General features: G+C 33.7%; 2 protein-coding genes across 3 annotated transcripts; one reads left to right on the top strand and one right to left on the bottom strand.

The window, feature by feature from the left end:
- Positions 1-598: 598 nt before the first annotated feature.
- LOC129914561 (mitochondrial import inner membrane translocase subunit Tim22) lies at positions 599-1545 on the top strand. Its single transcript, XM_055993878.1, has 4 exons — positions 599-828; positions 895-1019; positions 1079-1272; positions 1331-1545. Exons 1-4 carry the CDS (start codon positions 719-721, stop codon positions 1484-1486), a joined length of 585 nt encoding a protein of 194 aa, XP_055849853.1. The 5' UTR covers positions 599-718; the 3' UTR covers positions 1487-1545.
- A 1149-nt stretch (positions 1546-2694) lies between these two features.
- On the bottom strand, positions 2695-10207 carry LOC129914559 (Golgi SNAP receptor complex member 1). Of its 2 annotated transcripts, none has more exons than XM_055993875.1 (6): positions 10045-10207; positions 9639-9862; positions 9398-9576; positions 9089-9342; positions 3066-3200; positions 2695-3015 (listed from the first exon to the last, which is right to left on the bottom strand). In XM_055993875.1, exons 2-6 carry the CDS (start codon positions 9658-9660, stop codon positions 2913-2915), a joined length of 693 nt encoding a protein of 230 aa, XP_055849850.1. In that variant the 5' UTR covers positions 9661-9862; positions 10045-10207; the 3' UTR covers positions 2695-2912. The 2 variants fall into 2 exon arrangements, with proteins under 2 accessions (XP_055849850.1, XP_055849851.1); XM_055993876.1 differs by lacking the exon at positions 10045-10207 and having other exon boundaries at positions 9639-9772; positions 9835-9850.
- Positions 10208-12714: the final 2507 nt, after the last annotated feature.

Below are 12714 nucleotides of genomic sequence, written 5' to 3'. Positions count from 1 at the left end.
TGGAGACTTTTTCTTTACAGCGGCTCCAAATATCTAAATTTTGCGCTTGAACTGCTTACAGCTTGGAAAAATATTCAAGACAAAATTTGTCCCGAGAAAAAATTTGTATGAGAAATAAAATTTTTCCCGATCTGCGTATTAGGCTATTATAATTATTTTACCACACCCAGGAATCGAACTTCGTACCTACTTGGTGGCAGTCCACCACTTAGTTGGACACTCGTGTCCCGTTATTTTGTTTCTTTTATTGTAAAATATTTTGTGAAAATTAATGACCCGAACAAAACAAAAAACTTGGATCACTTTACAGATAATACTTTTAAAATCTCCATGTAATTTACGAAGAAAAAAAGTCTACTTTTTTAGAAATTTTGTTTCCTTAAATTTGATATCAAACGAAATTTTTAGTTTCACTACAGCTCAATGCGTCACAATTTAATTCGAACTTCCTATATATTGCACATGGAAAACCTGTCTAGTGAAAACGTGGTTTAAGAAATTAATTTTATTGTATTTTTGTTCATACCCGGAACACATTTTTCATGGAAGTATTTTCCATATTTTTTAAAATTCCAGTGTCAATTATGACAGCTGTCACTATTCTCCCGAACCAAAATATTTTTTACTACTGAAAAAAAGTCCATACCCCTTTTTTTTGCAATTTAATTGCAAATTAATTTAACAATTTCTTCACTGAAAACAATAAATTTAGTACAAAATGTCGTTAATACCTCCACCAGTAAAACGTGAGCCATCAAAAGAAGCAACATTTTTCCAAAATCAAGAACTAGATGAAATGGCAAAGCATTTTGTTGGTAACTTTCAAAGGTATACTTTACTAACTTGCTTGTAATCAGTCACATTTCCATACGAATTATACAACTCCTTTTCCAGATATAGGGAAAACATTATAATACCAAGGAATCTAGGACCAGTCCAGATTAAAAGTGATCAAGAAAAACTAATCGAATCGACTCTGGAGAGCTGTGTATTTAAATCAGTGATGGCATGCGTTATGGGTAAAAGAAACCGAATTGCGTTCATTAAATTGAGTCTTTTATAATTTGAATTTATTTAGGCTACGGATTGGGTGCTGCTATTGGATTATTCAGTGCATCAGTTAATCCAAATATAACAGATCCACTTGCAAATGAAAAACAACAAACTGCAAGACAGATTTTCAAAGAAATGCGCACCACAACACATTCATATGCAAAGAATTTTGCTATGATTGGAGCTGTTTTTTCAGCTGTAGAATGTACAATTGAATCGGTAAGGATTGATTTGAATCTTTTTCGAGAATAATGAAATTTGATTTAATTTATTATAGTGTCGAGGAAAGACAGATTGGAAAAATGGTACTTATGCTGGTGGAGTAACTGGGGGGATTATTGGACTTAGAGCAGGAGTTAAGGCTGGTGTTTTAGGAGCACTTGGATTTGCTGCATTCTCAACAGCCATTGATTATTATATGCACCAAAGATAAATAATAAAAGCAATGTAAATTTTAATTATTAAAAATAGAAGTTGAGTTTTAAGAACGTTTTTCAAGTTTTTTTTATATCGTGAATGAATTAGATCAGGACTTCATGGGAAACCCAGACCATTTCGTGGAGCCGAGCCGTGAAATCTATGTACACATCTCGGTTATGACTCGTAGTTGAAAAAAATGTACACACTTTTAAGCTGCATTGCGATGCGAATTAGAGATGCGCAAAACAGTTCCAAAGCCGGAACGAACATGGAACGGTTCTTTTTTCGGTCGGAACTAGTTCCTGGAACTTCGCCTCCCCACTCTATAATGTGTCAGTTTTTTTAAATATGTAGCTGTATATACAAAACCCCTTCAAAACTCGATCTAATTACATAAGATTTAAGTTTCGCTCTACTGCTTACCCTATTGGCCAGTATTTTTACCATATGTAGAAAGCTGAGGCGACTTCGATTGGATAAAATGTTTTGCTTTTTGTAGCGATGGTACAGCTTTGACCGGCAACAAAATTCGACTAATTGCAAAATTGAAACTAACAATGCCAATTTTGTATGAACACACTGCTTTTTTCATCGAGAAGTTCGCTACTAAAGATGATGGCTTTCAACTTTCCGGTCCCTACCATGTGATTTTTTGAAAACTTAAGCCTGTTAAAGTGGTTCTTTCATCATTTTTGCGTTACGAAGTTTGGGATTTTATTTTTTTGATTACACACAAGTGAACAGTTCGCAATATCTTTTTTACCTTATTTGTTGCAATTAATTGTTTTTGTTTAGATCACTCCAATATTATGGAACCTAGTCCTGCAATTAGAACATGAAAAAGTAAAAAAAATTTAGACAATCGAAAACGATATAGAACGAAAAAAAAAACATCAAAAGATCGTTTTACGTAGTGTCGGCCGGCGGCGGCGTAGTGTCAGTACTGCTTCAATTAATGTCAAGTCTTTTAAGTGTTCAAATCTTCTTTGTAGTGTCACATAATTTAATGGTTAGTGCCATGGACTGTCAAGGTGGTGGTTTTGGACTCCAAGTCAGCCTTCACCATACATTGATAGACTCTTTTTTTTTCAGAGTTCCTCCTTTTTGTGAGAAATTAACAGTCTCCAAGAATAGCAGTAGTAGAAAAAAGAGAGTGCGTTTCAGGCTAGCCTATCGAAATCTTTTAATTTATAAACAACTAAACATAAAAACCCATTAAAATATTATATTTAAAATATATTTCGTTATTTACTTTTTACTTGATTTTTATCACAAAATACATCAACTTAATTTTAATTATTACTTTTTTTGTTTGGAATAAAATATTATTTTTGTTATTTATTAATTATTTATTTTCTTATCTTAAAAAAATGATCTCCAACTGAATCAGTCAAACCTTTCCTTGAATTCCATATCCTCATCAACTATGCTCTATGCTTTCAGTTGAAAGCATATAACAGCAAAAGGATAGTACAAATTCCAATAACCAGTCCCAATATCATCGAATCACGACGTTTTTTTATATTTATCCTCTGAACCAAGCTGAAAAAAAGAAAAAAAGTTGTAATCGAAAAACATCAATTAAGCCTTACCTTGAAATCAAAGGAAATCGATTTGATATATCATTGAATCTGGTCTGAAGACGTTTAAATGATTGCCTCTGTGAGAGAAGATGTTCTTTGGTTTCCATAGCGATGCTGATTTGGTCGTTTATCAAAGAATTCGAACTGAAATCAAAAGTCATTATTGTATTTCTACTTAACAACCCACTGTGCGGTATTTTGACCTAAAACGTGGCAATAACCCAAATTTCTCAATTTTGCCCCCCAGGATTAAGCTTATGTTTCATAAAAGGTAGATAACCAAAAAAAAGTGAATTTTCTTAGTTTTTTTTTTTACTTAAAAGTAGTTAAATTAAAATTTGATATGGATATCGACAGTCAATGTATGTATAGTATTAAAAAAAAAAATTATTTGTATATGCAACTCTATTTTTTCATACGGAGAAATTTTTTTTTATACATACAAAAAAGAGCATTTCTCAAAAATGACCCTTACTAATAAATGTTTTTATTACTCTATTGAATGTATTTTACTATTGTGAAAATATCTTCAGAGATACCTTTAAAAATATGTATGTACAGAAAAAGCGTTTCAAATTTTAAAAGAATCGGTGCACCAGTTTTGAAGTTATGAGAGCATCAATATTAAAACGATAATTGTGGGGAGAACCATTTCAAGTTTTGAACACTGGAATAAAACGTTCATAAGCGAAGTATTAAAATACTGATAACTTCGTCCATTTTGCACCAACCGACTTAAAATTTTGACACTTTCTGAGATATAATGCATTTAGTTAAAAAAGTAACAAATTTTTTCATTAAAAGATATACCTTGTCTTAAAAGTTATATTTGAATTATTTTAACAAAACCGTTGGAGCCATTTTCGAGCAAATTAAGTTTTACTAAAATCGATCGAAATGGGTCCGCTAAATTGACACAGATTCATATTCTGAATATAAGGACAGATGCTCAGTCATTTCTCCTAACCCTGAAGACCAGCGTTGCCACAAAGTGCCCGTTCGGGCCATTTGCCCCTCTATTTTATATTTCGGCCCTTTGCCCGGGCCAATTAGAAATGGCCCACGAATCCAAATTTTAGTAGATTTATCTTCATATCGTTCTTAGCTATAATTAAAAGACTTTACAAAATTAAATATAAATCATCGCTATGCATCGCAACTATAATGTGTTTTCACCACAAATAAAAAGGTATGTATACTGACTGAATTCTTTAATTAATCTCGTTTAGTAATTTGATTTTTCTCAAGTCAATTGTTTTTATTTATTTTTAATTAGTGGCTCAAAGCTTAAAGATGTCTGCGAATTAAAAGTTTAAAATGTACATCTGTGTTTTTCTTTTATTTCTTTTTGTAAACTAATAAGATATAACAAATTTATGGCCAATAAAGCCTTTTGAAATATTTATCAGGCTTTTACATCCTAAAATGACGTTTGTCCTATACAAAAAACGTCATTTAAAATTTTAAAAGCTTGTTGAATGTTTATGAATCCCTGTGCAGGGACGGGTTAGAATATTCCTGCAGCGCCTCCCCGCTTGTCGTAAAAGGCGACTAAAGGAGCAAATTTATCTAGGTCACAAACACCAAGGTGAACCTAGCGACACTTAACACCTGTAAACTTTCCCAAAAGTGTGCATGCCAGTCCCTGGGTTGGCACGACTGGAGATCACCGGTGCTGTTAAAGAGAGATCAAATACAAAACTGGAGTATGCACGCGTCGAAAAAAAAAACAACAACAACAACAACGTTTCGCAAGATTTTGTGAACTGAAGCATTATGGAAGTACTCGTCCAAAGAAATGACACTACCCCGCCAGGCACTACCATTACTAATGGTACTGATCCTGGACCGAGTAGCAATGCTCGGGTCAGAGCTAGACGGATTCCGGGGGCTAGCAAAGTAATGCCACAGACTATACAAAATCTGAGAGTTGCGAGTTGGAACGTTGGGAGTATGACAGGTCGAAGCTTCGAGCTGGAAGAGATGATGATAAGAAGGCGAGTAGACATCTTGTGTGTCCAAGAAACGAAATGGCGTAACACGGGAAATAGGGCCCGTTTCTTGGATACAAGGACAAAAAATTACAAGATGTTCTACTATGGAACGGAAAAGGGTAAGAACGGAATCGGAATCATCCTTGCAAAAGACCTCTTAGGCAGCATATTGTCCATTTCGAAATTCAGTGACCGTTTGATGTCCCTTAAATTGGTGATTAAAGGAAAGTTGTGGAATATTGTCACTGCATATGCTCCCCAAATTGGATGTAAGCAGGTGGAAAAAGATGCATTTTGGCTAGATTTTCACAACCTACTTAAGGACATCCCAAAGGAAGAGTTTTTGTTCGTGGGCGGAGATTTAAATGGACATGTCGGGAAAACAAACGAAGACTATGAAGACTGCCATGGAGGCCTCGGATACGGCATCAGGAACTCTCCTGGTGAAGACATCCTGAGCTCGTGCAAAACATATGGTCTTATCGTACTTAATACCATGTTCATCAAACAAAGCCGACACCTGGTCACTTACAGCAGTGGTGGAAATGAGACTCAGATTGATTACCATTTGGTATCTAGTTTCATGAAACCTCGGGTCAAGGATTGTAAAGTGATACTGGGAGAAGCGATCGCCCACCAACACCGTCTCCTACTGACAGAATTTTTTATGGAGACAGTGAACGACAACAAAAAGACAAAGACTTTTGGGAAGATCAAATGGTATAATCTGGATAAGGAAAAAGGCGAAGCTTTTATTTCGAATATGCAAAACTATCTGTATAACAACACCAATATATTTCGAAATGAAGAGAGTACAGCACAAAGTATGTGGGACCTCCTACAGCGAACTTGCATAGAAAAAGCCAAAACACTGTTAGGGGTTTCAAAAGGACACAACCAACAAGGCAAAGAAACATGGTGGTGGAATGATGAAGCTAAAGCAGTTGTAAGTAAAAAGAAAATGGCTTTCAAAGCTTGGTCGAAGTGCCCCTCTAATAATACAGAGCAAAAGTCACGCCTCGAAGTGGAATACAGAAACTGCAAGAAAGAAGCGAAGAAGATATGTGCCCAAATTCAAGCCAAGAATACGGAAGACCTGTATCGGGAGCTAGATGAAATTTCTTCCCCGACTGCTGGTGCTATTCAAGAGCTACGACAAAACGTGAATAAGGGCGCAACCATCTTCAAAATAGCCGCTCAAAGAAGAAGAAATGCTCAGGAGATCTGTTCGCCAAAGTTTATTAACAATGCTCAAGGCCAACTACTTGTGGAAAACGAAGAAATCCTCCACAGGTGGCGACAGTATTGTGACGAACTTCTAAATGAACAATTTCCAAGGCTACACTTTCCAATAGCTTCACCTAACTTAAGCGAAGTATCCGATGTCACAGTCGAAGAAGTTAGTGAGGCTGTAAAATACTCCAAAAAGGGAAAAGCTGTTGGGCCAGACGAAATACCCTCAGAGTTTTGGAAAAAGATGGGAGACATCGGGTCTAGATGGCTCATGGTTCTTGTTTCCAAGCTTATACGAGGTGATCGAATGCCTAATCAATGGAGGGAAAGTTATCTTCTTCCAATATACAAAGGGAAGGGTGATACTCGAAGCTGTGATAATTACCGTTCGATTAAGCTGATGTCACACACCATGAAGATCGTTGAGCGAGTCTTGGGTAGCCGACTGCGAAAAATAATAAGGCTATCTGATGACCAGTGCGGGTTTGTTGCGGGTAAATCAACCACAGATGCAATCCAGAGTATCAGAATCATTATGGAAAAACATCGAGATTCCTTGGAGGATTTGCATGTGGTATTGGTTGATTTTGAAAAAGCATTCGATCGACAACCACGAGATCTGATATGGGTGGCCCTCAGACAACGAGGAGTTCCGGAAACCTATGTGCGGATAATTATGGACATGTATGATGGAGCAGTTACTAAAGTAAGATGTGCAGCTGGAGTCACCGAAGAATTCGAAATCACAGTAGGTGTACACCAGGGAAGCGTCTTGAGTCCTCTGCTCTTTATTACCGTTCTTGATTACCTGCTTCAAGGCAAAGTGACGGACCCAAAAGTGCATCAGTTATTCTTTGCTGACGATGGAGCCATCATAAGTGAAGACCCGATATCCCTGCAACGAGCACTTGATGTATGGGTGGATGTTCTAGAAGGTAGTGGGTACCGCATAAGCGCGAAAAAGACAGAATACCTATGCTGCCCATTTTCTGATCCACACAGGCCTATTCCTGACATTTATTTGAATGGTGTAGTGCTTCCCAAGTGTGAAAAGTTTAAATATCTGGGGTCTATGATAAATAACGAAGGTACTTGTGATGACGATATCAATCATCGCGTAAGCGTAGGGTGGATGAAGTGGCGGGAAAATTCTGCTATCTTCTGTGATCGAAAAATGCCCCCTAAGCTGAAAGGAAGGCTCTACACCGCAGTTGTGCGTCCAGCACTCACATACGGTTCACAATGTTGGACAATGTACAAAAAGTATGAGAGTAAGTTAACGGCAGCTGAGATGAAGATGCTTCGCATGACAGCAGGAGTAACAAAGCTTGATAGAATTAGAAGTACGAAGATCCGAGGAAGCCTTCATGTTAAAAATACCATCTCCCAAAAAATTGAACACGACCGACTCAGTTGGTATTGCCATGTTCAAAGGAGAGATCCTGAGAACCCCGTCAAAAAAGCAATATCATATAACGTTCCAACACGAAATAAAAAGAAAGGTAGGCCTAAAAACTCCTGGTACAAGCAAATGCAAAAACACCAGCATTCAGTTGGCCTCAGAAACGGAACAATACAAAACCGGGAGGCTTGCCGCCGATTTCTGAGGTCAACCCGGCGAACCCCACAGGCGGATCACTAGTGTGAAGCAGTAACGTGGGAAGGTTATGATCCCCTCGACATCGAGATCATAACAGCGCCGAGAAAAAAAAAAAGGAAGAAGAAGAAGTTGAATGTTTATGAAATCGGCTTTTAATGCATTAAACAAACAAAAAAGAATAAATACAATTTTTAATAAATTGCAGTTTTATGTTTAAAGGAAAAGTTTGTTAGTAAAATATTTGGCCCACACTTTTGTCAAATGGCCCTTAAAAAATTCAAAATGGCCCTGTCTGCTTTTTTCTTCGCGGCAACGCTGCTGAAGACATAAATCTTGACGATCATACAAATAGAACCATCGGCTCTATTTTGGAGACAAAAAAGTTTCCAAAATAAAGCCACTTAAACAGCTTATATCTTCAGTTCTATTGATCAAATCGTCAAGATTGATATCTGCAGACTTAGGGGAAATGTCAGAGCATCAGTGTTTATATTCAGAATGTGAATTTATGTTAATTTAGCCTACTCACATTAATGGAAAAACTCGCGATATTTAATCTCCCGAAAACCATATAAGGCTGCGATTTAAAGTTGCCAGACTTTTGAATTCGTTATTACAACGCATAAGGACATATGGGGGTTTCACATCTGACACGGACCAAGTTAAAAAAAAAGAAAAAAAAAATTCGAATTTAGTGGCAAAATCTGCGCAAGGTTTGACTACTAAGTTCTGTCATTAGTTTGATACAAAAGTGTTTCGATTCAAATTGTCATTTGTTGTTTGTTGATTTAATGGAAACGTATTTACTTTAACTCGTTATATCTCCGAATTCACTTTTTGTGACTTGGTTCACTTCAGCTCTTAGCCCTCCATATGTAAAACTGCATTCTCACATTTTGATTATCACTCTCCTCCTAAAATTTGTTGTGGGCTCTTAGAATATTATATTAACTTAAAAAAAGTTAAAGCACAGGATTGTACCTAAAACCTTTTTTGCTTTTTAATAATTTTTTTTTTCTCCGGCTAATCGAGGGGTTAGTGAATAACAACTTAAGTGGATTTTACTATACCAAGAATATAAAAACTTTTCCTTCCAAATATTTTTTTAGTTATTTTGTACCTATTTGATGTGAATAATGTCACCAAATATTTTCGGCCAGTTTTAGACAAAAATACTGCACTGTGCAACCCTTTAACTATCTCACCTGTTGATATGACTACTTTCTTTCAAATACATATCTCTTCGACTCAGTCCCGAACTGGATGGACTGTTGAGATTTGTCGAGAGTCCAGAGCCACGCAAGAGTTCTTCTCGTTCCATGCGAGTCGTGTGATTGGCGCATATTTTGTTGAATTCCTGCCGATAGCCTTGGAGAATTTCTCGATGGCGTTGTAGAGTGTGTATTGCAGCTGCTCCAGAAGTTGGAAGTTCGGACATATTCTCGTTAAGAGAAGAAAGCTGAAAATAGTTTGGTGATTCATTTCTTTTGATGAATTATTTATGTATGACAAACCTTATCTAACATTTGAGCAATTTCCTCGGACAATGAATCGAAGACATGTTCGCCAAGGAGCGGTGATGTATCTGCTGAACTGTGACCCCCCGAACTCGATGAGCCTGCCCCAATTTTGCTAAATGCAACGAGCTTCAAATCAATTTCATTTTCTAAGTGTCTGGCTTGTTTCCGGAGTGCTAAAGCAGTGAAACGATATGAATTAATAAAATTTATCAATTAATTATTGTTTATTATTTACCATCATAATTTAAGATGCTCATTTTTGTTACCAAAAATGAAAACAAAAAATTTTTAATTCACAAAGGTGATTTGGCTTTTGGTTGAAATTTTTTTATTTGACGTTAGTGAGAAATGTCATCAATTCCCAGGGGACTGGAATGTTTTTGTGTAAATAAATTGTCAATATTTTGTTTAATTTTGCGTAATGATTTTACTAGTTTTTAAGAGATTTTTAAGCTTTATCTTGTAAAAATATCGATCGCAAATAGAAATAAGAAATTAAAATTAATATTTATTTACTATGCACAGTTTTATATATTAATTTAAATATTTAATATCTGTAAATTTTATGAACAAAAGTAAACATTAGGCAAGGACGGGAAAGAAACATCTTTCCAGAATTCCAAATGTCAAATTTTATGTACAGTAGAGGCCGAAAAAATGGATGCATTTATGATGCAGGGCTGCACCGCCTATTTTTAAGCAGCTGAAGCGAAGCGAAATTTTAAATACAAAAATTGCACAACAAAATCTTGAACGAAATTAATTTTTTTTTCGTTTGAAAACTGATTTTTTGATATTTTTTCTTAAATTTTTGATTTGTATTTTTATTATTTTGACTTTGACATAATAGTCGATGGTATATTTTTCGTTTTAGTACCTACCTAGTTAAAATTTTGTTTATTAATTTTTTTTTCAAAACTTAGAGTTTTTTTCAAAAACAAATCAATTTATTTACCTACTTGATTTAAATTTTACAGATATGAAATTTTTTTTTGTTTTTAAAAATGTATATCTTAACATTGTACACGGTTATTGAGGCAACACCAACATTTTATTTATATGTATAATTTGATTGTATTACATTTTTAAGTTTATTACAAAAATGTATTGAAATTTAATTTTTTTTTGTAGGTACCTATTTAAAATCAAGGACGTTTTCCTGAATTTAAAGTTTCAGTTTGTTATAATGATACTTCTTCTTTTTTATTATTTTTTATTATTTCAAGTATAATTGTCTTTCTTACTTAAATCAATCAAAACATTCATTATTGACTATTAAATAGTTATATAAATAACTATTAAAAAAGTTATTATGTGACTATTTAAATAGTTAATAATGACTATTTAAAATAGTTATTCCGGTTTTAATTATTAAAATAGTTATTTTTTCACTTTTTTCTCTGAGTGCAAAAACTATGTGAAGTGAAATTTTATTGCCGATCAAATTAAGTCAGTAATTTATACATTTTAAAAATTCGAAAAAACACAAAGCGCCTTCAAAATAGTGTAAATTCATAAATAAATTTTTATCTGAAAAAAGGTTACCAAATGCGTCTTTCTGAACCAAAATAGTTTATTGTAGGTACTTTTTCAGGTAGCGATAACCCTAAATCTAGGCACAAGAAAATTTCTTTTTTTTTAATGGATTCCATTTTCGTTTACGTTTTTGATACAGTTTGATTAAAATTTGATTTTCTTGTATTAATTAAAAAGAATATGAGTATTTAAATTCAATTTTTAACCAGATAAGTAATGTTATAATTAAGCTGCAAAAGAATTATTTTTTGATTCAAATTTTCTTATATATCAATACTTTTGATTACATTTTAATGTTTTGTATTTAAAACTAATACATTTTAATTTTTTGTATTTTAAATTAATAAAAAAATTATCAAAAAAACTTTGTAATACCTAAAATCACAATATTAAAAACTAATATTTTTTGTTTTGAAAAAGGCCAAATTCCAAAGGTTGTATTAAAAACTACGACAGAATTTTTAACCGTGTAGGTGTTTTTATTGTGTTCAAATATTTTTTTTTTATGTTTGAAGCGAATTTGTAAGAAAATTGCTTCTGCCGCTTAAACGATGGAATGTTGTCTCGAACTAGCATATATCATTTTTCTTTAAATAATCTATATTTTCATATCATTTCATTTTTTAAACTTAATTTGATTAAATTACTCCACTACACATAGAGCTACTTTTATCATAAGAGCAAGTACTTGCGACCCAGTCGTGAATTATATTTCATTACACCTTGTATTTTATTTTAAGCTAAAACACAAATTCTGTTTTATTCAAAAATTAATTCTAATTTGAATGCCAAGCCATAAAACTGTTAACAGAAATGTATTTGGTTGAGCATTAAATTGGTGTATCTCAGTGTGTAACTGAAATCAAAAACGTTGGAAGAACGCAATTTAGATGGACAAACTTAAAAAAACGTTTAGTATAGGTCACTGTGGTGTATACGTACTATTTTTCCCTTTTAGAAAAACTTAAAATTTCTATAGCTCATAAATTGATATAACCAACTGATATTTTGTTATCATTTCATAATCTCTTTTATAACCTTTATTTGCTTCTTTTTTTTCTTCCGTAAAAAGTTGATCAAATTATTTTCAGTTTTTTTTTTTTTTTTTTTTTTTTTTTTTCAAAACATAAAACTATATGAACAACCAAAAGTCAAATTCACTTCAAAGCATATTAGTGAAGTTATTTGTAATAAGACCTTTTAGCTTTTCTTGAATGATAGCATAGTTTCGCAAAAAAGTGTAGCCACGTAGTTACTATACTCATCATGTACAATTATTGTACACAAACACTTTTTGTTAAAACAACAGTTTTTTATGCAAATAAGCTCCTGCCAAGGATGCTTATATTGCATCTAATTTTCCGTCTTATGTTTCTTTTCTTTAAAATCGATTTAATTAATTTTATTTCAATTAATTCAATTTCCTTTAATACCTTCTTAACAGGTAAAGAGAAGAAAAGAATATATCCCACACATAATGATTCACATAAAAGAATATGAACAAAAGACACAAAGGTAAAAAAGACCTCCTTTAATTCATTCATAAGCTTCGTCATTCGTATAGTAAATCGAATTTAAACAGAATCGAAATGGTTTACAAATTCCTTTTTCATTAGCAATGCATAGGGACTACCTACCTCTTTAAGACAAAAAAAAGTCAACAGGTCAAACAAAAAGGCAACCAAGTCACCTAACCACTTTAGCGAGAAATAAACTTCCAATTCCAGTTCAGTTCATTCAAAACGTGATCGGAGGCCAAACCTGCAGCATGTAAC

The sequence above is a fragment of the Episyrphus balteatus genome, chromosome 3 (assembly GCF_945859705.1).
Source record: "Episyrphus balteatus chromosome 3, idEpiBalt1.1, whole genome shotgun sequence".
In the NCBI taxonomy this organism is placed as follows: domain Eukaryota; kingdom Metazoa; phylum Arthropoda; class Insecta; order Diptera; family Syrphidae; genus Episyrphus; species Episyrphus balteatus.
This window is presented reverse-complemented; position numbering and strand designations above follow the sequence as displayed.

What these genes read in the sequence shown, in the direction of transcription:
- LOC129914559 (XM_055993875.1), bottom strand. Translation starts at nt 9,660, where the DNA reads ATGAGCATCTTAAATTATGATG. An exon ending in GAGCATCTTAAATTATGATG is followed by an intron (nt 9,577 to 9,638) that starts GTAAATAATAAA and finishes TCACTGCTTTAG; the next exon opens with CACTCCGGAAACAAGCCAGA. An exon ending in GAAAGTAGTCATATCAACAG is followed by an intron (nt 3,201 to 9,088) that starts GTGAGATAGTTA and finishes TTTTGATTTCAG; the next exon opens with TTCGAATTCTTTGATAAACG.
- LOC129914561 (XM_055993878.1), top strand. Translation starts at nt 719, where the DNA reads ATGTCGTTAATACCTCCACCAGTAAAACGTGAGCCATCAAAAGAAGCA. An exon ending in TTTGTTGGTAACTTTCAAAG is followed by an intron (nt 829 to 894) that starts GTATACTTTACT and finishes CTCCTTTTCCAG; the next exon opens with ATATAGGGAAAACATTATAA. An exon ending in AGTGATGGCATGCGTTATGG is followed by an intron (nt 1,020 to 1,078) that starts GTAAAAGAAACC and finishes GAATTTATTTAG; the next exon opens with GCTACGGATTGGGTGCTGCT.